The 22430-nt window shown below is 43.5% G+C and overlaps 1 protein-coding gene across 1 annotated transcript in view; it reads right to left on the bottom strand.

The window, feature by feature from the left end:
* Positions 1–2772: 2772 nt before the first annotated feature.
* The window catches only part of MBAC1 (Mitochondrial substrate carrier family protein), a 45743-nt gene continuing 26085 nt past the window's right edge, over positions 2773–22430 (bottom strand). The window contains exons 2-8 of the mRNA XM_087675059.1: positions 20908–20997; positions 20721–20822; positions 3988–4089; positions 3805–3909; positions 3486–3728; positions 3302–3400; positions 2773–3163 (exon numbers count right to left, since the gene is read on the bottom strand). Of these exons, the coding sequence (XP_087531185.1) occupies positions 3005–3163; positions 3302–3400; positions 3486–3728; positions 3805–3909; positions 3988–4089; positions 20721–20822; positions 20908–20997 (900 nt within the window). The 3' untranslated portion in view covers positions 2773–3004. The remainder of the gene's footprint in view (positions 3164–3301; positions 3401–3485; positions 3729–3804; positions 3910–3987; positions 4090–20720; positions 20823–20907; positions 20998–22430) is intronic.

A 22430-nucleotide genomic window follows, 5' to 3' on the forward strand; every position in this document is an offset into this window, starting at 1 on the left:
GCCACCAACAAAACAAACGTTCCTCTTTAATACAAGTCAAAATGCTCAAGGATGCTTCACGAGACTCGACCAATATGTCAAACCGCACAGATCAGTTTCGTAAGCACCTAGTTCGATCCCACTTCTTAACCTTCCTATATAAATCCGACTGGAGTATCCGTCTCAAGGAGCCCCACATAGACCATTCTGTGAGGCTTCCAGCCCCCCATATCACAATTCTCGGGGACGTATGCAAACTCACGGATGTTAACGCTATAGCCATGTCTCTGTCCCTCCCCGCAAGGACAGTGTGAGTCTCACTACGAGGCATCGAGAATCCCACTATGGCAGAGGCAATCATGCCGCCATCACCAACACTGGTTGAACTGTGCGCAATCGAGGCATCACCGACCGTGCTATTACAGGGTCCCTCCCTGTTCCTCTCACTCCCATTGTGTCTAGTCACCTGGGAATTTTGCCCTGCGACAACCGAGGCATACGTCGTTGTGCTCTATCTTCTCCCGCGATGTGTGCTCCACGGGACCACGTGTGCTCTATGAGGGAATGAAGTTCTCACCCTCATAGCTCCACAGCACCATGTGTGCTCAAGTCCATTTCCTTAAAAAATCATCAATCACCCCTGAAATGGACTTATGCATTAGGCAGTCGGATCGCCCCCTGTCTCAATCCGATCGCCTAGGTGGAGTGCTATGACGCACGTTGGGATCTCATGGCATCAACCCTCTCCTTGAGGGTTAGCCTTGATTTCCCAGAGATCCTGCCTGTTTGTCATCTGTGGCATTTTTTTTGGGACTAAGTCTTCACCCTTTTCGGAGGTCAGACTTGGTTTCCCAACGTCCCGGGGTTGCCATCCCCTTGAGCTCCTGAACGGACCATGAGGTTTTGTGTCACCCCTCACCCTTTTCATGCCAAGCCCCGAGGGAGCATTTCGCACTTCACCCACCCGATTTCTTGTCTCGCCACTACTCGTGGTTGCACGGCACTTCACTTTGGGCAACTAAGCTAGTCTATTTCCTCACACAGCGCATTGACACCATTCCACTTACTGGGTATCTTCTCCCACAAGGAGCCTCAGCAGGAGTGGAGTGTCAGTGTGGGGGGTTACCACTCGGTTGTGTATCAATGTCTTGCCATGGGACATTTTTACGGGTCCTCCCCTCCCGTCGTGGGTTTTCTAACCCTTTGGCCTTGAGGCCTCACTCCACATTTTACGTTACTTCTGTATTCGCGACAAGCTGCACACAATCATTCACCAAGAAGTGGTTGGCATGTTGAGATCCATTCTGACCTCTCCCACATGCCAGCTCTCCTATTTGGTATCATCGAGAGGGTGAGGGTCCTGCATACTCTTGGGTTACCAAGTTGGTTGCACAAGTCCTTTACCTGATGTAACTCATCACTTCTTGAGTACGTGGCTTTCGTGACGAGATGTCCTCGTAGGGGCATCCCAAGTCACTAGGGCCTATCTTTGAAGTGCTTTGGCATAGATGCGCAAGTCCCGCGGCGAGTCTCTAGCTTCAACTTCCTTAAGATCCAACGGTCTATTCACCTTGTCGGGGTACTTGGAGTTAGCATAAGTTTCCCTTGTAGAAGGAAAAAACCCTGCTAATTTTCCAAATTTTTGGGTAAAAATACGCCCAAGTAACCATAATCCACCTCTCTGCGGCAACTGTATACAAAACCCGGTGCATACATCTTGCAACAAGGTAGGAGTGGGCATCAAACATGTCACCACAAACACTACCTTACTTCTTGAAAAGATGCATTATGGTACTCGTTGCATTTTGAACCCACCTCGTGCAAAGCACAAGTTGAGACCAAGTTCAAAGGAAGGCACAAGTTCATGGCTCACCGGACTCTTTCGTGCGACAAAGGATTCCCCTTGCGCGACTTGCATTAGGGCGTGAGACCTTGGCTGCACATCACCACCTGCTTTCTTGCTCGCCTCAAAAGTGACCGAATGGAGTCTCCATCGATTCTTCAAGCTTATTCCTTGCCTCCTACAGGAGTGTCTCCAGTAATTCCCCTTGGCGGTCCTGCCGGCACCATGCCACTTAAGAGGGTAAAACACGCACACTACACATACCACACTCCTCTGCAGCAAGTGTATACGGGTACCAGACGCATCACCGTATAGTCCCTGCGATTGAGCAGGTGTGGGCATCAGACATGTCACCACACGCGCTACTCAATTTCTTGAAGGGGTGCAGCATGGCATTGCTGTATCTTGAACCCACCTCGTGTTATCACGAGTTGAGACCAAACTTGAAGGAAATCGAACCTCATGGCTCACCGTTCACTTTCATGTGGCAAGAGAGAACTCTTGCACAACTAGCAATAGGGCGCGAGACCTTGGCTACACGACACCACCTGCTTCCTCACTTGCCTCAAAAGTGGCCGGATGGAGTTGCATTGTCATTCCAACCCGCTTGCTTCCTAACGGAATGTCTCGCATTTGGTGATCCCTTAGTTTGGGCTTATGAAGCCCGTAAAACATAACTTACACGTCCCTCCCAAAAAAAAAAAAAGCCCACTGAGAGCACTAGTTTGGTGGGTGCAACTCCAGGGTATTGACTTGATAGCGGTAGCTGCCTCTACAAAGTAAGTGTGCACATGCATACACACATTTGGACGGTCAATGATGTCCAAGCAGGTGCCTTGCAACATTGGCTATGCTCAGTGTCCACATGAAAGAACACAAACAGCATTAGTCTTTCAGAGTCACACAAACTGAACACAAATACAGACAGATTTGCATGCATATACTTTCTTTCAAACCTCAGCTGTATTAGTAGCAAAGCTTTTAAATATCCAGAGGCAAAGTACATTAGTCTTCCTCATTATGCCAGTCCACAATTTGAAGCTCTTTGAAAAAATGCAGATATACTGCCAATTTGAAAGAAAAATGGGAGGCCAAATAAGAAAAAAACAAAGAACCAGCTTCCCACGTTTTTGGATATCTTCTTGGGCTTCAAAATCAAGCTAAAATTATTGACGAGAAGCATCAAACACAATCAAGAGTCTGTTTGTCATAACGTCGCACACCAAGAAATTTTGCTGTCAGTTCCCAAGTAAGCATTGCAGCAGCATTCGCAGGAAATGCTCTGACAAGGGTTGGACCCAAGCCAGTATAAAGACCCTTCAGGCCAACTCGTTTGCATATCTGCATTCAAAAAAAATTTCAAATGCTTCTGAAGCTTTGGATAACTCAGTAAAATATTTGGCACTCTAGGAAAACTGTTCCTCAATTGAAAAACATCACTGTCAGTGTTGCCCTCGCACATGACATAACGATGCTTACCAACTTCAGATTATATAATGGATTTCGGCTTGCTTTTGGATCAACTGCTGTCTGTACTCGAGTTTTGACAACATCAAGAGGTAAGACAGCAACCCAGAACTGCAAAAAGGTTTGAAAGTGCCTTTGGGGTTTGCTTCCAACATACTCAAATCCAACCTTGAAAATAGCAAGAATCACCACTTACCACCATGCCTGCAAGTCCACCACTGAAAATATCCACTAGCCCTTCAAATGCAGCTCTTGAGTACTTCTGATTCAGGGAACTCTCTGATAGACCTATTTCTGACTCTTTTGACAATGTTTCTTGAGAAAAGCCATAAGCTGACATAAGGTAATATCTGCTAAACTCATAGGTGGTGAAGAAGAACGAGTTTCCAACGCACTCTCTAAGAAGTGTTGTTAATCCACCTTTGAACATACCTCGTATCTGCAGTACATACCAATACCAATTAGAAACCCTAAAAAATTACAATACTAATTAGCAGACGTTTGAGTACACGTACTCCATCATTTGCAATAGTTTTCCTAACACAATCAAATGGCCCTTCATAACTTTGCAGACATGACACATTTGGTGCTTTTTGGCTTGCCTGTACTTGCAGCCTACACTGAATCAACCAGAAAAAGGGTCAAAAAACTGAAGAATGAATCAAACCAACTACTTTGGCATCTTGAACAGAACTTGCCTTCACGAGTTCACTGGGACACAAAATCATACTGATGCAAGCTCCTCCAACTGCAGCTGCCGGTACTATAGATGAAAGCTCCAGCTTCGCACTCTCTCCTCCCTTCCAAGAACCACCACCATGCCAAATACTACTGCATCAGGTCCTGCACCACTGCTTATCCAACCACCAAAGATCACTCATGACCAGCCATAATAACTTCCTAGGCAATACAATCTGTTCAATCCTTACGTTTTACAAAAGTCCCAAAGGTGTCGCCTAATGGAGAACTTTAAAGCATAATGACAAATAAGATGCCACAAATTGTTCAGTTATTCTCAGGTTTATCAAGAATAAATCCAGTTTACATGTCATCAAGCAACAAATGTGTGCATGTTCTGAAGTAAAATATCCTCTTACATCAAGATGAGCTCCTATTAGTAGAAAGTTATATTTACCTGTGGTTCATGATTAGCGACAGAAGAACAAAAACACACCCTGCTTAAAAGCTTGCATTTCAGCTTAAAGAACATCCACATGCATACATAGCTAAGCACGGAACAATCATATTGAAAAAAATTAATGCACAACTGTTTCCAGATACTCAGGCAGACATTCTTCCTAGGTGGGAAACCAAGAGTATTGAATGTATCTATTCCATGACAAGCTAACATGAGAAGTTGTGACCAACAGACTCAACAATAACAGAGGGCAGTTTGACATCATACAAGCTAGCTCAAACACCATGTCTTATCCATCATCTCTGCTAGGAGCTGAAGCCTAGAATCAAGATATGAAAAATTAAGGGGTGTAATCATGTCACATTCTTCCATACTAAAGGTAAATCAAGTTCATAATGATTAAAGCATAGCTTGTTCATGTCCTGAATCTCCCAGGCAAGAACCTAGGTTCTAAAGAGCAACAATAAAAAACGATTAAAGAATATACACGTCTCATGAGGATATGTATTTTTGAAACCTCGCTTAACATGTGGATTAATTTTTAATCATGTGGTTAAGTAAATGTTGCACATGTGAGATGTAACTAGGGTTAGAGTAAATTACGAGCCCGAGACCCGAGGAAATCACGAGATGCCAAAGGCAAAAGTTGTTATAAGTTATGTCACACAGGTACTTGGTGGTATCTGGTGCAAGTTATTGGCCTAAGTCATTCATTTGGCTATAACTGAAACCAGCCTTCCTTCTTGGAATGGGTAGTGATAACCTAATTTAAGAGTTAATTACAACAATAAATAAATCCACATAAAACGAAATACACACTTAACCATAACATTCTTGGACAGTAGACTCCCTATTGGCCTCAAAACTGGCGCCCCTTGCGGTATTTCTTTAGCTTTCATTCAATTGGAAAGAGTACAACTCGAGATTCTTCAATCTCCTCCTGCTAACCAATTGCCCTTGCTGTCATAGATGACCAGCAAGCCTTTTGGGTCATTTGCCCCTTGTTTCACCCAGGACGACTTCTCCAATTTGACCCTTGGCTGGCCAAATGCTGCCCCAAATCAATTCGGGATGGACTGGCTCCTAAAATCCCTTGATAACCTTCAATTATCAGCTGTTGATTTCAGTCCCTTCAGCCTTCAATCTCTGGCACGGATCCCAAGGTGGCTGCTAAACCCTGATTTCTGCTGTGGATTAGGGTTTACTGCAGAAATTACAGATCAGCCCACCAAAAATGGCTGAGATCTCCTCCAAATGGCTGAGAATTGCTGAGAATGGCTGAGCATAGGCTGAAGGAGATGAGAGAATGCTGTAGAGAGAGAAAATTTTGAGATTTGTCGCGAAGAACTGATCAAAATCAGCTGCTGCCCCGCTATACCAGCCCCAAACGGATGCACCAACAACAATAGGAGCATCAAAGACTGTGATCTTCAGGAGAAAGTGCATCAACAGCAATTGCCAGCTTCCCAAGGTCAAGAATATACAATCTCCATCACCAAAATGGTCTCCAATGGTTGGGAAATGGCCCCAAAAGCTGGCAGCAACAGTCCAACACCTCTTCCCAACAGCTCCATCAAGAAAAAACGAGATTTCCCTCTCCCTTCAGCCCTATTTAGCCTTTCCCCCACTTGCATGGGAAAGTTTTGCCAAGTGGCAGCTTTCTTAATCCATTTTCAGCAATTTCCAGCCATTTAATTAATTTTCAAAATCAATTAATTCTGAAAATTAATTCAGCCCTTAATCCATGCCCAGAAAATTGACCTTGCCCATCCAAAAATTTATTCGCTAGGCCATTTGCAACCCAAAGTGGTCCCATGCATTAATTGACCCTTGGACAAGCATTAATCCATTAATTAATGCCTAGTCCCTAGTGTCACCACTGACACTTAATGGCCAATTAATGTTCCTAGGGGCAAACTGACACCAAAATTTACCTAGAATCTAACAAGTGTAACTTATTACAACTTTTACCTTTGACACCCATCTTTTTCACAAGGTCCTTCGGCCTTCAACTGTGAAAAAGTAGCTTGCACCTCACATGTGCAACACATGTGCATCTTTTAATTGCACATTTGATTAATCCTTTAATCAAATATCAATTAAACATAAGCAAAGCATCAAATTTTCACATCCTCCTGACAATAACTGTCAGTTGTGGTGACACTAGAGAAGTGGCATTTAATGGTATTTAATGTCAATCTAATGGTCAAAGATGGTGCAAAGACACTCGAGAATAAAAGTTGCCTAGCTAATTTAATTATTGGCTAGTGATATTACTTTTTAAGACATTGAAATAATTATTAGATTAATATTTAATTATGGATAATGTTTAAAAAAACATTTGGAAAGGCTGCTACTTATCAAAAATGCCCATGCAAGACTGAAAAACATCTTTAGAGGCTGAAGAGAGGCATTTTTGGTGTATTCAATTTGCTAGAGAGAGGAAGGAGATACTACTAGTTTGATTTGCAGCCATTGGAGGACTTCTGAGGCAATCAGGGGCAAGAGAAGACCAATCAACAACTGGTGATAGCATCTACAGGCTGTTGAGACAGGGCAATAATAGTAAATGACTGATTTTCTTTAATTCTTTGCATCTACAAGCTGTTGAGACAGGGCAACAACACTAAATGACAGATTTTCTTCAGTACTTCGTAAAGAAAGTCTGAATTTTCTCTCTCCTTAGCATTCTCTCTTATCTCCCAGACTTTCTACAGCCTTGCTCCCAAGGTTACAGCATTAAGATCACCATAGGCTGAGAAATTTCAGATTTCTCTGCTGTAAACCCTAATCTACAGCAGAAATTAGGGTTTAGCAGTAGCCTCCAGAAGCGTGCCAAAAATTGAAAGCTCCAAAACTTGGATTCAACAGGGCTGAAGCTGTTTTCAATCAAATTCAAGTGGAGGGACCAGCAAATCAATGAATTTGGGGCATTTTCCATCTCCATCAAAGTAGGGTGAAGACCAATTGATTGCCCGAATCAAGGGGCAAATCAAATTGAAGACTTACTAGTCATTTTGGACAGCAAGGGGAGTTGAAATGCCAAAAGAAATTGGGAGAATCCCGTTGTATATCAACTTCTTCAATTAAGTTAAATAAATATCGAAAGGGGTGCTAGTTTTGGGACCAATAGGATGTCCATTTTCCAAGATTGTATATTAATTTGCATTTTCTCAGTTTTGTAATAAATGTTACTACTGTAACTAAGTTGTAATTCAGGAATTACCACCTATTCACAAAAGGAAGGCTGGTTTTAGTGAAGGCTCTTATACCTCCCCTTCTCGAGAGGCCACCCACCCTAGTATTGTTTACACTCGTATGCACTTAATTGGAAGTTTTCCATAATTGGGACTAGCCATCTAGCTCCCAAAACCTTAAGGTGATAGATGAGCTCCCATCTATCCAATTATGAAAATCTTCCTCAATTTGGCTTAGGATTCAAACCTAGTCTCAACTCATCACTGCTGCACCAATAGTGAGCTAGTTTTCTCTAGCAAATGTGGATTGCATGTGAGAGGTGAGAGGATGCACAGAGATCGAAGCTTCGACTGAGAATATAGTTGATAGTGAAGAGAGTGTGAGAGTGAAGATACGACTCCCAATGCAATTATCAAAGAGTAAAATGTGTAAGTACAAAGCATAACCTTTAAACCTTAGGATTGTTAGCGTGTGTTCACACCCAAAAGATATAAAACACAATACGTGCCAAAACTGTGTAACATAGGCACATAAAATAAAAGAGAATAAAGCTGGGGGGAAAAAACCTCTCGTAAGAAGAGCAAAAAGTGCCCTAGTGTCCTACTGAGGATCACCAACACTCCTTTGTGAGCGTAAGCGTGAGTCAAACCCAACAGACCCCCTTGGAGTGAAGAGTAATCAATATACAAGGATCATCCACCAAAGGAGATGAAATTTAAAGCATTGCGGAATGCTTCAAATTTGTCACGAGGAAGAGCTTTGGTGAAGATGTCTGCCACATTATTGGTGGTAGGACAGTAGACAAGGCTAATATCTCTTGCATGTAGCCTCTCTCTAACAAAGTGATAGTGAATCTCTATGTGTTTCGTACGTGCATGAAACACGGGGTTCCATGCCACTGCAATGGCACTCTGACTATCAATAAACAAAGTAGGCTTCATGACAAATACATCAAGATCAGCCAACAAGCGTCTAAGCCATGCATATTCAACTATGGTAGTTAAAGCTGCCTTGTATTCAGCTCTACAAGACGATGTAGCAATAGTGGATTGTTTCTTGCTAAGGCAAGAGATAAAAGATAAGCCAAGAAAGAAACAATTACCACTAGTAGAGTGACGTGAATCAAAATCACCAGCCCAATATGAATCACTGTAAGCATGTGGTGCAGTGGTCCACTCATGGCACAAAGCAATCCAAGAGTCCTAGTACCTTGCAAGTAACGAAAAGCTTGCTTCATAGCTTGCCAACGTGACATGCGTGGGCGGTGCATATATCTGCTTAGGGCTGAAATTGCAAGTTAAATGTCTGGCCTTGTGTTGCATAAGTAAATAAGATATCCAACTATTGAAGCATACGTATGGATATCAAACAAATCACTCTCATCATGCAAGGATAGCTTGAGTCCAATCTCCATTGGTATATAAATTGCCTTGCAATCCTGTAAGCCAAACCATTCGAGAAGTCTACCAATCTATCTAGACTATGACAATCCAATAAACTGAATGCCCAAATAATAGTGCAAAGGCCCTAAGTCTGACATCTCAAAACTTTGTTTGAATGCTGAAATCTGATCAACAAGTGTCCTTGTGAATAGAAGATCATCAACATAAAGACATATGACCAGTAAGGATCCCCTCTCTTTACATACGTGAAGTGTAAACTCTAATGAGCTGTTTATGAACCCCTGGCTGAGTAAAACAACATCAATCTTTGCATACCAAGCTCAGGGAGCTTGCTTCAAACCATACAAAGCCTTTTTCAGTTTGCACACCTAGTGTTCGGATCCCACAACTGCAAAACCAATGGGCTGTTGTACATACACTTCTTCTTGAAGTTCCCCATGTAAAAATGCAGTCCTAATATCAAGCTTGTGCACAGTCCAACCATGATGCACAGCCAAAGCAACCATAGACCGAATGGTGGTTATGCGAGAGTAGAAGCAAATGTCTCCTCATAGTCAACCGATTCTTCCTCTTTGCAGCCCCATTCTGCTGTGAAGTATATGCAGTAGTATACTAATGAACAATGCATTTTCACTTCACCAGATTGATTTTCAGCAAGTGCTAGAAAAGCCAAAAATGCATCATACACCTCTGACTTTTTCACCAATAAGTAGACCCAACAAAAATAAGTAAAGTCATCAATGAAAGTGACAAAATAGTAACAGCCACCCAATGACTTTGTCTGCATGGGACCACATACATCCGAATGCACAATTTGTAATCTAGTAGTTGCTTTAAAAGAAACATCATGAGGAAATGAAAAATGATGCATTTTTTCCAAAATGCATCCCTCACATATATGCTCAAGAGGTCTCTCCAAGAGAGGTAAGCCATCAAACATTTCTGTACGTTGCATAAGCACCAAGTTGTTATAGTTAACATGCCCCATGAGAGCATGCCATAACTCTGCATGTGACATAGCAAAAGTAAGAGTAGATGCTAGATAGATCGATTGATCAACTGAATAAGCATCTAACTCATATAGTCCATGACATAAAGTGCCAGTCAAAACCAAAGTCATGAGTTCTTTATCTCTAACCATACATCTATCATCATTAAATGTGACTTGTAGACCACATTTTGCCAAAGAAGAAATAGACAACAAATTTTTATTTATGTCTGGCACAAATAATGCATTCTGCAAACAAAAAATAGAGCCATCAATGGCTATCAACACAATCTCCCCAATACCTCTAATAGGGTACAATGCATTGTTGACACACTACATAAACTTGCAAACAGGAGCTGCAATAACGAAAGAAAACAAATCCCTGCGGGATGTAATATGCCTAAAAGCACCACTGTCAAAGAACCAAGTGCTCGCATCCTCAATAGAGCTAAATGCTCTATCAACCCAAGAAGAGTCATAACTACACGTGTAGAAACAATAGTCATGGTCTATCACAAAAAACGCAGACTCAGTAACAGTACAAGGTGCATCAGAAACAGACATCCCTAACTCCTCCTTTGCTATGCGCTTCCTACATTCTGTGATATAGTGACTTAGCTTCTTGCAATAGTAGTACTTGCCCTTTTTGGCTTACGTGGCCCCTTGTTTCTTGCTACTCTGTGAAGTACTTCAAGTCCTAGAGCTCTGCAGAGCATTTTTAGCTTGGCTGCCCTTGCCCTTCTGCCTTGCCATAAAAGCCTGCTCGGCAGCTATTACATTCACCCCACTATTCTTTCTTGTTTGTTTTTCCTCTAAGAGCAAACTAACCAACAAAAGGAAAATAAGTGGCTACAGAGAGATTCTCATGGTAAGATACAAGGTCATATGACAGGCCAAATAAGAGAGCGGCAATGGATTCAAGTAGTAGAGATATGTTAGTAGTCATGTTTGTCATGCCTTGTCATCTCTTGCCTGTGAGCCTCAGTCTGAGTCAGACAAGGACTTTAGAAGCTCTAACCTGTCTATCACTTGTTTTGACGGAGGAGGTAGCTCATTCTAGATCACTCAGTTTATTGCATTTCGGTGCATTTTCTCCTCTAGTCGGGATTTTATGTGCATTTCCCGAGCAATTTCGGCATTCTTCAGCTTGCCTCACCTATCGGACGTTGTCTACCCTTTCTGGGATTTTTTTGAGCATTTATGGCATTTTTACCAGCATTTTTACCCTTTCTGGTTGAACATATTTTTTGCCTCAAATTTCAGGCCGGCCAGTTTTTGGGATTTTTGGCTATTTATAGCCATTTCCCACTTGGCACTCACCTCACTGACGTTGCGGGCTGCATGCAGGGACTGATCAATCCTCCTTCTGTATTTAGCATTTGTTTCTTATTCAATGCAAGTTTCTTTTCTTCTTCTCTAGCAGATTCTCTCTCTCTTCCTCTGTGTTCAAGTTCCTTCTTCCTGTGAGAGTGCGCAACAGAAGAACACCACGAACACAGAGGAGGAGAGAGAGACAGCAGAAAATGAAGGAAGAAAATCTGTAATGAATGCTGAATACAAAACTGTGGACTGATCAGCCCCTGCACGCAGCCCGAAGCATCAGTGAGGGCACCAGATCAGGCTAATGATGACAGCAGCACCGAAGACGGAGGAAGATGACGGAGTCTGAGTGTGCACCTGCCAAAGAAGGAGGGAAGATGATAATACAACTGACTGCCAAGTGGGAAATGGCTATAAATAGCCAAAAAACCCAAAAACTAGCCGACCTGAAATTTGAGGCCATAAATATGTCCGACCAGCATTTAATGCTGATCCGACCAGCATTTAATGCTGGTAAAAATGCCAGGAATGCTCAGAAAAATCCCGGAAAGGGTGGACAACGTCCGGCAGGTGAGGCAGGCTGAAGAATGCAGAAACTGCCTCGGGAAATGCACATAAAATCCCGACTGGAGGAGAAAATGCATTGAAATGCAATAAACTGAGTGCTCTAGAATGAGCTACCTCCTCCATCAAAACAAGTGATAGACAAGTCAGAGCTCCTAAAGTCCTCATCTGACTCAGACTGAGGCTCACAGGCAGGAGATGACAAGGCATGACAAACATGACTGCTAATACCCCCTCTTAGATCCTGGATGTGGCTGAAGGCCAAGGGAGAAACGGATGCTGGGGTGGCAAGAGGAATGCCAAGGTCGATGAAGTCCGTCGATGTAGACTGCTGCTGAAGGAGCTCCTCACGATCCTGGGAAGCCCCCTCTAAAACACTAGGGACCAGGGAATCCACAGCCGCATCACCGAGATCGTCCCCCTCTGAAAGGGATAGGAGGTACCAGGGAACCACCGGAGAAGGTGGGGGATGGGAAGGAACCTGTGGAATAGAAGGTGCACAAGCGGGAACAGGTGTAGCAATAGACTGCCTCGGAGGACCCTGCATCAAAGAAGGGGAATGGAGCCTGTAAAGCCTGCTCTCCTGCCAACCTGTAGATAAGACAGCTCCTGTAAGAGAATCCTCAATAACAACGGCATGCTCGGTGAAGATTACTCGTGTGCCAAGCCTCGTAAGGCCATAAACTGAGAGGAGGGAAAGGCCCAAATCCGGAACATGTAGGGCCTGGGAAAAGGAGCTCGAAGGTCGGTCGGTAAACAAAGGCAATGTGCCAACACCACTAATAGGCACCGATAAAATGTCACCAACAGTGACTGAACCCTTTGATGGACAGAGATCCTGTAACAAATCACCTCGGGGAGTCATATGACTCGAAGCACCACTGTCCACTAACCAAGGCTGCACAAAAGACACTGCAGCCACGGAAGAAGGATCCTCCTCCAAAGCATGGATATGAAGGAACACTGACTCATGGGTAACAGCTGGTGTAGAGGTAGAAGAAGGGTCCGATGTAGATCCACCCTTCGCTCCTGGACGAAGGTGAGGGTACTTCTTCCAGCATTTCTCCTCGGGATGTGTCCCTTTCCCACAGTGTGGGCACTTCGGTCTCTCTGAATCTGAGTCAGAGCCTGAAGAATTGTCCTTCTTCTTAGCCTTTGACTTCGTCTTCTTCTTCTGTCCTCCCGAACCTGCAACAAAGGCTCTAGTGGAGTCGGATCCACTAGCACTGACCTCTCTGAGTTGCTCGTCATGCTCCAAGACAAGCGGGGATAGCTCCTCCCATAGAAGCTTCTCACGGGTCCTCAATGTAAGAAGGCTGGTGTAGAAGACATCAAACCGAGGCGATGGCAACTGAGTCAAAAGAATCATAGCCATGTCTTCAGAAGATATCGTCCGACCGAGGGATGCAAGCTCATCCCTCATATCCTGTAATCTATTGATGTGGTCCTTCATGGAAGGACTATCATCAATAGCGAGCATCCGCAACTTCTTTTCGAGAGATATCCGGTGGGCAAACGTCTTCTGTTGATAGAGAGACGCAAGCTTTCTCCACACATCTGCTGCAGTCTTCAACCTATGAACATGAACAAGGACAGAATCCTGCAAACTCAGAAAGAGAAAAGATCTAGCTCTAGAATTAAGCCGATCCCATAAGGCTGCACGATCCATAGATGTCTCATCTGCGGGATCCACCTTAGGCCGGGGAATAGGAACAGAAACAAGCTCCCAAAGATCGAAGGAGTCCAAGATACACTCCACCTTGCAGGACCATAGAGAAAAGTTGGAGCCATCCAACCGGTCCTCTTTGGGCAGCTGAGGAAGTAGAGATACCTGTACAGGGGGTACCAAAGGCTGCATCTTCAGCCCACTGGAAGGGGATCGCCGAGATGCATGAATAGAAGGGGGGCGGGAAAGAGGAATAGACTCCGGACGACAGTCCTCGTGATAGAAATCACGCCTCCATTCAGATGAGTGTCGAGACAAAAGCTCGTCATCTGAGTTATCAAAGCCCGTAAACTGATGAGAAGACATCTTCCAATCTGCAAAACACCAAACACCAAAGAAAACTGTGCCGAAGCCAAAGTAGGACCAGCAGTGTGGTCACCAACCACCAAAACATAGGCTGTAATAGCCTACAAACACCTGGAGCTGCAAAACGCAAGGATATCTGATGAAGATCACCAGAACAGAAGCCGCCAGCACCAAAACGCAGCCTGGGAGTGGGTCGCCAGCAGGAGATGAGCCACCAGGAGTAGAAACAACCACCAAATCTGCAAAACGCAGCCTGATGATGTGTCGCCCAGCTGAAAGAGGGGTCGCCTAATGGAAAACGCAAGCAGGAGGAGTCGTTTGATGACGTGGCAGCCTCGGGAGTAGTCGTCTGCAGCAAACGCAAGAAGAATGGCCGCCTGGGCAGTTGAAGATGAGGCGACAGCAGCAGAAGAGGGGTGAGGTATCTCTCCACATGGTTAGGTTCTCCGTGCTCTCAGTCAGGCGATGATACCATGTGAGAGTGCGCAACGGAAGAAGAACACGAACACAGAGGAGGAGAGAGAGACAACAGAAAATGAAGGAAGAAAATCTGCACTGACTGTAATGAATGCTGAATACAAAACTGTGGACTGATCCGCCCCTACACGCAGCCTGAAGCGTCAGTGAGGACACCAGATCAGGTTGATGATGACGGTAGCACCGAAGATGGAAGATGACGGAGTCGGAGTGTGCACCTGCCAAAGAAGGAGGGAAGATGATAATACAACTGACTGCCAAGTGGGAAATGGCTATAAATAGCCAAAAAACCCAAAAACTAGCCGACCTGAAATTTGAGGCCATAAATATGTCCGACGAGCATTTAATGCTGGTAAAAATGCTAGGAATGCTCAGAAAAATCCCGGAAAGGGTGGACAATGTCCGGCAGGTGAGGCAGGCTAAAGAATGCAGAAATTGCCCCGGGAAATGCACATAAAATCCCGATTGGAGGAGAAAATGCACTGAAATGCAATAAACTGAGTGCTCTAGAATGAGCTACCTCCTCCGTCAAAACAAGTGATAGACAAGTCAGAGCTCCTAAAGTCCTCATCTGACTCAGACTGAGGCTCACAGGCAAGAGATGACAAGGCATGACAAACATGACTGCTAACACTTCCGTTGCGCAATCTCACATGGAATCAGAGCATAATATCTGAGAGCGACACAGAGTTCGTGAGGCCATTCACATCTGCGTTTGCTGAAAACGCAAGCTCCTAGTAGTAGGCAACTACCTTCTGCAGTCAAACACAACCTTTTAGGAGAAAGCAACAACATTCACATCAATGTTTTGGTGCTTTTGCATCCTTCATGAGCAGTCAACAGTATTTGCTCCCTCACGCAGACCTTCTATATCGAGCTCTCTGTATCCTGTAGTCGATTTCTCTTGTCTCAAGGCTATCCATAGCCAAACACAACTTTTTGTGGGTGTTTTGTAGATATATATGAAGATGTCTTATCATCAGTTCTTTGCTGACACTGAGAATGAGGTCTCTGTTCCTTCCTTTGAGAGATGGAGAGATTTTCGTGCTAGCTCATGCAACAACTGGAGGTTACCTAGCCCATTTGTACGAGATCCCTCTCCTCCCCATTCTCTCCATGTTTCGCAGAAGGCTCGTTCTGCTGGCCTTTGTTGTGCTAAGAATTGCTCTTAGCCACTTAAACAGCCCCAAAACATGCTTATTTTAGGCTTATTTTAGCCAAAACCCTAACACGGGGAGCGGATCGAGAGCGTTAAGTGGGAGAGGATCTAGAACCCTAATTTTCTATAAATTTGCAACTAGCCCTCCACTCTTTCATAATCTCGTTTTTGCAGGTTTCAGGTGTTACCAGCTTGCTGCCCACACCCCGATCACGGAGGACATCTCAGCCCTTGCTATCCATCATTGTTCCCTACAGTCTGGCGCCTGTTTCCAGCCCTCCACAAGCTGATTGCTGCAGTTTCTGCTTGGCGACTAACTGCTATTCATCCGCACTGTTGTCGTACAGCCTGCCACGCCAACAAACTGCTGCATTTGCAGGCTTCAACTGCCTCCCTTACAACTTTCTCTCTCATGTCTGTAGTCGCTACAATCTTTCTCTCTCCTGCAGGCTGTCCTGCCTACGTTTTCAGTCTTTCTCTCTCCTGCAGGCTCCGTTTTTAGTCTTTCTCTCTCTTGCAGGTTGTCCTGCCTGTGTTTTTAATCTTTCTCTCTCCTCACTGCTGTCTGCATCAGATCCAGCTTCTCATTGCTACGTTTGTTGGTGTGCAGCTATGGATACCCTTCAGCTGTCCATCCCCAGTGGACTATGTTTGTCTCCAACCCATTGTCATCAGCTCCTCCAGCCCTCTATTTGACTACTACAGCCTCTATCAGGATGTTCCCCCTGGTGGACTGCTGCATTTTCATCCCTACAAGCTACCTTGCTGTTGTTCATTGTCTAGAGCACTTTTCTGCATCGGCCTAATCTGAATTTGCATCTACAGCAAGTCATTTTTGCATTTTCAGCACTTTTATTCATCAGCCTCTGCTCCAACTAGTGGTTACTACACTCAAGATTCGTCTCTTTTGGACGACATACATTGACACCTCCCTCAATCTGCTTCCACAGGAGCCACTAGCTCTTGGACAGCTCTCCCCTTGCGCATTCTATACATTATCATTCATTTATTTATTCATAGTTCAATCAGTGTCTGAAACCAGCCTTCCTTCTTGGAATGGGTGGTGATAACCTAATTTAAGAGTTAATTACAGCAATAAATAAATGCACATAAAATGAAATACACACTTTACCATAACATTCTTGGACAGTAGACACCCTGTTGGCCCCAAAATTGGCGCCCCTTGAGGTATTTCTTTAGCTTTCATTCAATTGGAAGGAGTATAACTTGAGATTCTTCAATCTCCTCTTGCTAACCAATTGCTCTTGCTGTCATAAATGTCCAACAAGCCTTTTAGGTCATTTGCCCCTTGTTTCACCCAAGACTTCTTCTCCAATTGGACCCTTGGCTGGCCAAATGCTGCCCCAAATCAATTCGGGATGGACTGGCTCCTGAAATCCCTTGATAACCTTCAATTATCAGCTGCTGATTTCAGTCCCTTTAGCCTTCAATCTCTGGCACAGATCCCAAGGTGGCTGCTAAACCCTGATTTCTGCTGTGAATTAGGGTTTATTGCAGAAATTACAGATCAGCCCACCAAAAATGGCTGAGATCTCCTCCAAATGGCTGAGAATTGCTAAGAATGGCTGAGCATAGGCTGAAGGAGATGAGAGAATGCTGTAGAGAGAGAAAATTTTGAGATTTGTCGCGAAGAACTGATCAAAATCAGCTGCTGCCCCGCTATACCAGCCCCAAACGGATGCACCAACAACAATAGGAGCACCAGAGACTGTGATCTTCAATGATTTCTGCTGTGAATTAGGGTTTACTGCAGAAATTACAGATCAGCCCACCAAAAATGGCTGAGATCTCCTCCAAATGGCTGAGAATTGCTAAGAATGGCTGAGCATAGGCTGAAGGAGATGAGAGAATGCTGTAGAGAGAGAAAATTTTGAGATTTGTCGCGAAGAACTGATCAAAATCAGCTGCTGCCCCGCTATACCAGCCCCAAACGGATGCACCAACAACAATAGGAGCATCAGAGACTGTGATCTTCAATGATTTCTGCTGTGAATTAGGGTTTACTGCAGAAATTACAGATCGGCCCACCAAAAATGGCTGAGAATTGCTGAGAATGGCTGAGCATAGGCTGAAGGAGATGAGAGAATGCTGTAGAGAGAGAAAATTTTGAGATTTGTCACGAAGAACTGATCAAAATCAGCTGCTGCCCCGCTATACCAGCCCCAAACGGATGCACCAACAACAATAGGAGCATCAAAGACTGTGATCTTCAAGAGAAAGTGCATCAGCAGCAATTGCCAGCTTCCCAAGGTCAAGAATATACAATCTCCATCACCAAAATGGTCTCCAATGGTTGGGAAATGGCCCCAAAAGCTGGCAACAACAGTCCAACACCTCTTCCCAACAGCTCCATCAAGAAAAAACGAGATTTCCCTCTCCCTTCAGCCCTATTTAGCCTTTTCCCCACTTGCATGGGAAAGTTCTGCCAAGTGGCAGCTTTCTTAATCCATTTTCAGCAATTTCCAGCCATTTAATTAATTTTCAGAATCAATTAATTCTGAAAATTAATTCAGCCCTTAATCCATGCCCAAAAAATTGACCTTGCCCATCCAAAAATTAATTCGCTAGGCCATTTGCAACCCAAAGTGGTCCCATGCATTAATTAACCCTTGGACAAGCATTAATCCATTAATTAATGCCTAGTCCCTAGTGTCACCACTGACACTTAATGGCCAATTAATGTTCCTAGGGGCAAACTGACACCAAAATTTACCTAGAATCTAACAAGTGTAACTTGCTATAACTTTTGCCTTTGACACCCATCTTTTTCACAGGGTCCTTCGGTTTTCAACTATGAGAAAGTAGCTTGCATCTCACATGTGCAACACATGTGCATCTTTTAATTGCACATTTGATTAATCCTTTAATTAAATGTCAATTAAACATAAGCAAAGCATCAAATTTTCATGTCCTCGTGACATCGTCATTTTGCATTTGTGCATTTTTGCATTTGTATTTGAGTTCTCTATGTTTCAGTGGTGGTCGTACACTATGTTTTCCTTTGCAAACCCTAGCAAATCTCCAAATGCCGAGCCTTAGATGAGTTAGAAATGGGCCCAAGAGAGTGGAGCTAGACTAGTTCTTTGGTTTTGAAAATGGCAGTGAGCTTCTTTGCCTACATGGCATGATCGCGCACATATTTCCATTCAAGAAAATATGTAATGGGCTCCCATTCCGCAACGAACACTAGGTAGAGCACAAAATCAAGGACCTGCTCAGATGCACTTTCTAAAGGCACCTATGGGATAACTGGCAGTCAGGAAGGGTCTCGTACTTCCTGTGACTGTGGACCATGGGGGTCTAGCAATAGGTAGTTGGGTGGCCCAGATGCATGGGGGCAGGGATTGGAGTGTTGCTCACAATAGTGCTTAGAGTCACCAAAGCATTGTTTGCGGTCATACGATGCAACACAACTAGTCTAGCCAGGAGTCTCAAGCCAAGCAGAGGCTAACCTCAGGTATATTATCTTGGGAGCTTTTTGCTACCAGTCAGTCAATCAAGGACAGCACTTACTCTAGGAGGTGGAGATGATGCATGACACAATTATCATTGAGGTTGGTTTATGCGTAATGGTCTTGAAGGCATTGCCTAAACAACAGCCACTGGAGTCCAAAGTATGATGATTGGAGATGTGGAAGCTTATCAAGAGCCTCTCAGGGTGGCACGTTTGGAAGGCCTGCTGCCAGCTAATGTGAACAGAAAGATCCTTTCAGCATATGCCACTTTGGTGGAGATCTGATCATCCATCCATCCGCTCCGTTTGAGGCTGCAAGGAGGAGCTTTAAGGGGGCTTGCAGCATTGAGAAAAGCTTCAGCAGTTGTTCCTTCACATCCAGGGTCACTATAGCTTGTTTATCACATTATGCAATGGCAACCCTGTGGTGTTATACCCCTCCACCATGGCTTCTTTATACCCCCTGCCCCTCCTCCCAAAACCATGGCTTCTCTCTGCTATTCCCCCCTAGACCATCCTCAGAGGCCTTGAACATATTTGATTTGCTTGGCATTTAGCTCCAGCCAGACAGTTGACCACTAGTGCTTTGCTGTGTTCTCTTATGAGTAATACAATCAGCCACACCTTTTTCCACAGAAAAGAAGAGGTTGCTTGTGGCAGTTACAAAGGACTTGAATAGACATTGAGCATTAAAGAATACTAGAAAAAAAGCTCTACAATAATGGGAAACATCTCAACCAGCATGAGGCAAAAGCAGTAAGCTCCTATCCAACTTGTCAAGAGCTTGCCTACAACATGCATGAGAATGTGCATATGAAAGATAAAGTGCCTGTAGCGTATGTAGGAATGGGCAAACATAGTAAGCTCCTATCAAGTTCTGACATCAATGGCTGATATAACCATTTTACAAAAATATAGTTGAACATTGTTTTAATTGTGTAATATGCATTTCCACCATTTTAACAACTTACCTAGAATGTATGTAATAATGAAAATATAGTGTTACTGCATTAAATGACATCATATTGTTACACAAACAGATTTCTTATGTATTTCCCACACTTTCATATAGAGTCTTGTCCAATGTTTAAACTACATTCATACATGAAATCTGTATCCTTGGACATTGATGACCTAGTGAAGATTGTATCACACCCCAAAAAATGGTGTTACATTAGTATGTGCAGACGTGATACTAAAGTGCAATTGGTCAATATTGGATAGTCCCTTTCAGCTTAATAGCAAGCAACGATAACTTCTAGCACTACAATCCTACCTCCTATCAAGAAGACCTATTGTGACCTGGAAAAGATACAACTTCAAAATCACAGATATACAATAGCTATTTCATCATCTCAATTCTCCATGAAGCTCTTTATGGCCTGACATGAAGCATGAGCAAACAAGAAAAATTATAGAAAACACTGCTAAGGATCAGTCCCTCAGCAGAATCTCATTGGATTGCATTTGAAGGAGGTGGCTGAATCTGAAACTAGTCTCTAAATGTGGGGGTCACAGTGAAATTCATTGGCCAAGCATTCGATCTTAACCTGTGATTAAGCCTCGATAAACCAAAAATTGTATTCATTCTTACCTCCCAAACCAATTAACCAAAACTTACTGCAAATATAAACTTCATACTACTTGTTACAGCTTGTTAACCTTTACTGGAGATACCTGTAGCGCTTGTCTCATCTGAGAATAAGCACCAAAAAGCAAGGAGCTCTCTAAAGCAACACCGACAAAGGATGATGTTGCACCCTTGTATAAGCCTTTGATCTAGAGCAAGAAGAAAAGAGTGTTATGCAGAGCTGTTCGACATACCTTCAGCCCAAAATGAATGAGAATATTTTCACGTGCATACCCCTTCAGCCTTTAAAATATGTACACCACAATGGGCCGCATTGCGATACTTCACAGTATTGACCTCTGTGTTCTGCGTCTGCAACTTAACCTGCAAAAATAATCTCAGCAAAACAGTTTCCACCTATGTATGAAGACCTTTTACTAGGATAGCAGTAGCTACAAGAAGCAATAAAATTCTATGAAGCTTTTTTTAGGCCACTAAGGCCTCATCTGACTTTAATAAGAAACCCTAGCACAGGCTGAAGAGTTTCATTAGACATCAAATGTTTAAAGGCTTCTTATGATTTCTTATAATCAAATCTCCAACTCCATTTGTACTCTTGTTTATCACAATTTTGATGCATTTTGTGGTAGCCAGACCCATAGGTTCATGAAGCACTGTACTTGGTGTCAGAGTGCTGTAATGCAGAAGCAGATACACAGGCTGATCAGGAAATGGAACACAGAAGAGAAAGAGAGGGAGGGGGAGAGAAAGAAATGAAATGAAAGGATTTGTTAACATTTGCAAGAGGCCAAAATAAGCTATGAGACCATAGGTTACAACTGGCTATAAAATGCAAATGTCTTCTGCCTAGAAAGGATCTGCTTGCTTGGCACACTACAGTTTCTTCTACCCCCTTTTAGTCACTCTGCTTCCTTTGTACCTTCACTCTGATGTCTCTGGTTTTAGACACGATGGCCCAGAGCCATCCTGTATCTCTTGTAATCTTGCACTTTTTTCCGTAATTAATACAATTATCTTTTATGGGGGGGAAAAAGAGACCCCAAAGATAAATGTGTCAAAATGGCGTGGAGCAATGGAAGCAACGAGATGAGCTGTTGTAAACACAAACAACTAAATAGGAGGAGAAAATGTGAACTCAAAGATAATTAACTTAAGGGAATCCATAGAGGCCCAAGAGTGTGTACAAAGGCACGGGTTGTGGGTAGCAAGCAAAGAGAGCTCACAATCTCCCTCTCTCCAAGAGGATGCAGTGCACTCACATTAGATGATAAAACAGCAGAGGAGGACTGCCTTAAATAGGCTGCATAATTACAAAACAAAAGGCACATCAGCCAACATTAAATGCACCACCGTAGAAATGAAATTCACCCTCACAATGAATGCTCACACCCAGGATATGTACAATGTTAACATCCTCTCTCAGATCATGGATGATAGGTACAATAATATATACAATGATGAAGTACACACCATCTTGCATACAATAATGACAATCTGATAGGACCATGGATACCCAAGCAATGGGTGATCAGGCTGTTAGAATTGATCAATTATGGGAAAGCCCAATGTTTTCGTCCGTGGTGTGGACACAACTAAGTTAATTAGTTGTGTCACTACTTCTAGAGTTAGTTTAACTCCATTTGAGTTGGGGATAGGTCTAACTTATTTAAAATCTACTGTACTTTCATTCTATCATTCTAGTACTTGCATCTTTTGAGAGGGAGACTACTGCCCATTCTTGCTCACCGTCTTGGGTTCTCTCTCTCTCTCCCCCCCAAATAATTGGTATCACAACT

Source organism: Lygodium microphyllum, chromosome 3, assembly GCF_053477565.2.
Source record: "Lygodium microphyllum isolate KBCC chromosome 3, Lygodium_microphyllum_v1.1.10, whole genome shotgun sequence".
NCBI classification, from domain to species: Eukaryota; Viridiplantae; Streptophyta; class Polypodiopsida; order Schizaeales; family Lygodiaceae; genus Lygodium; species Lygodium microphyllum.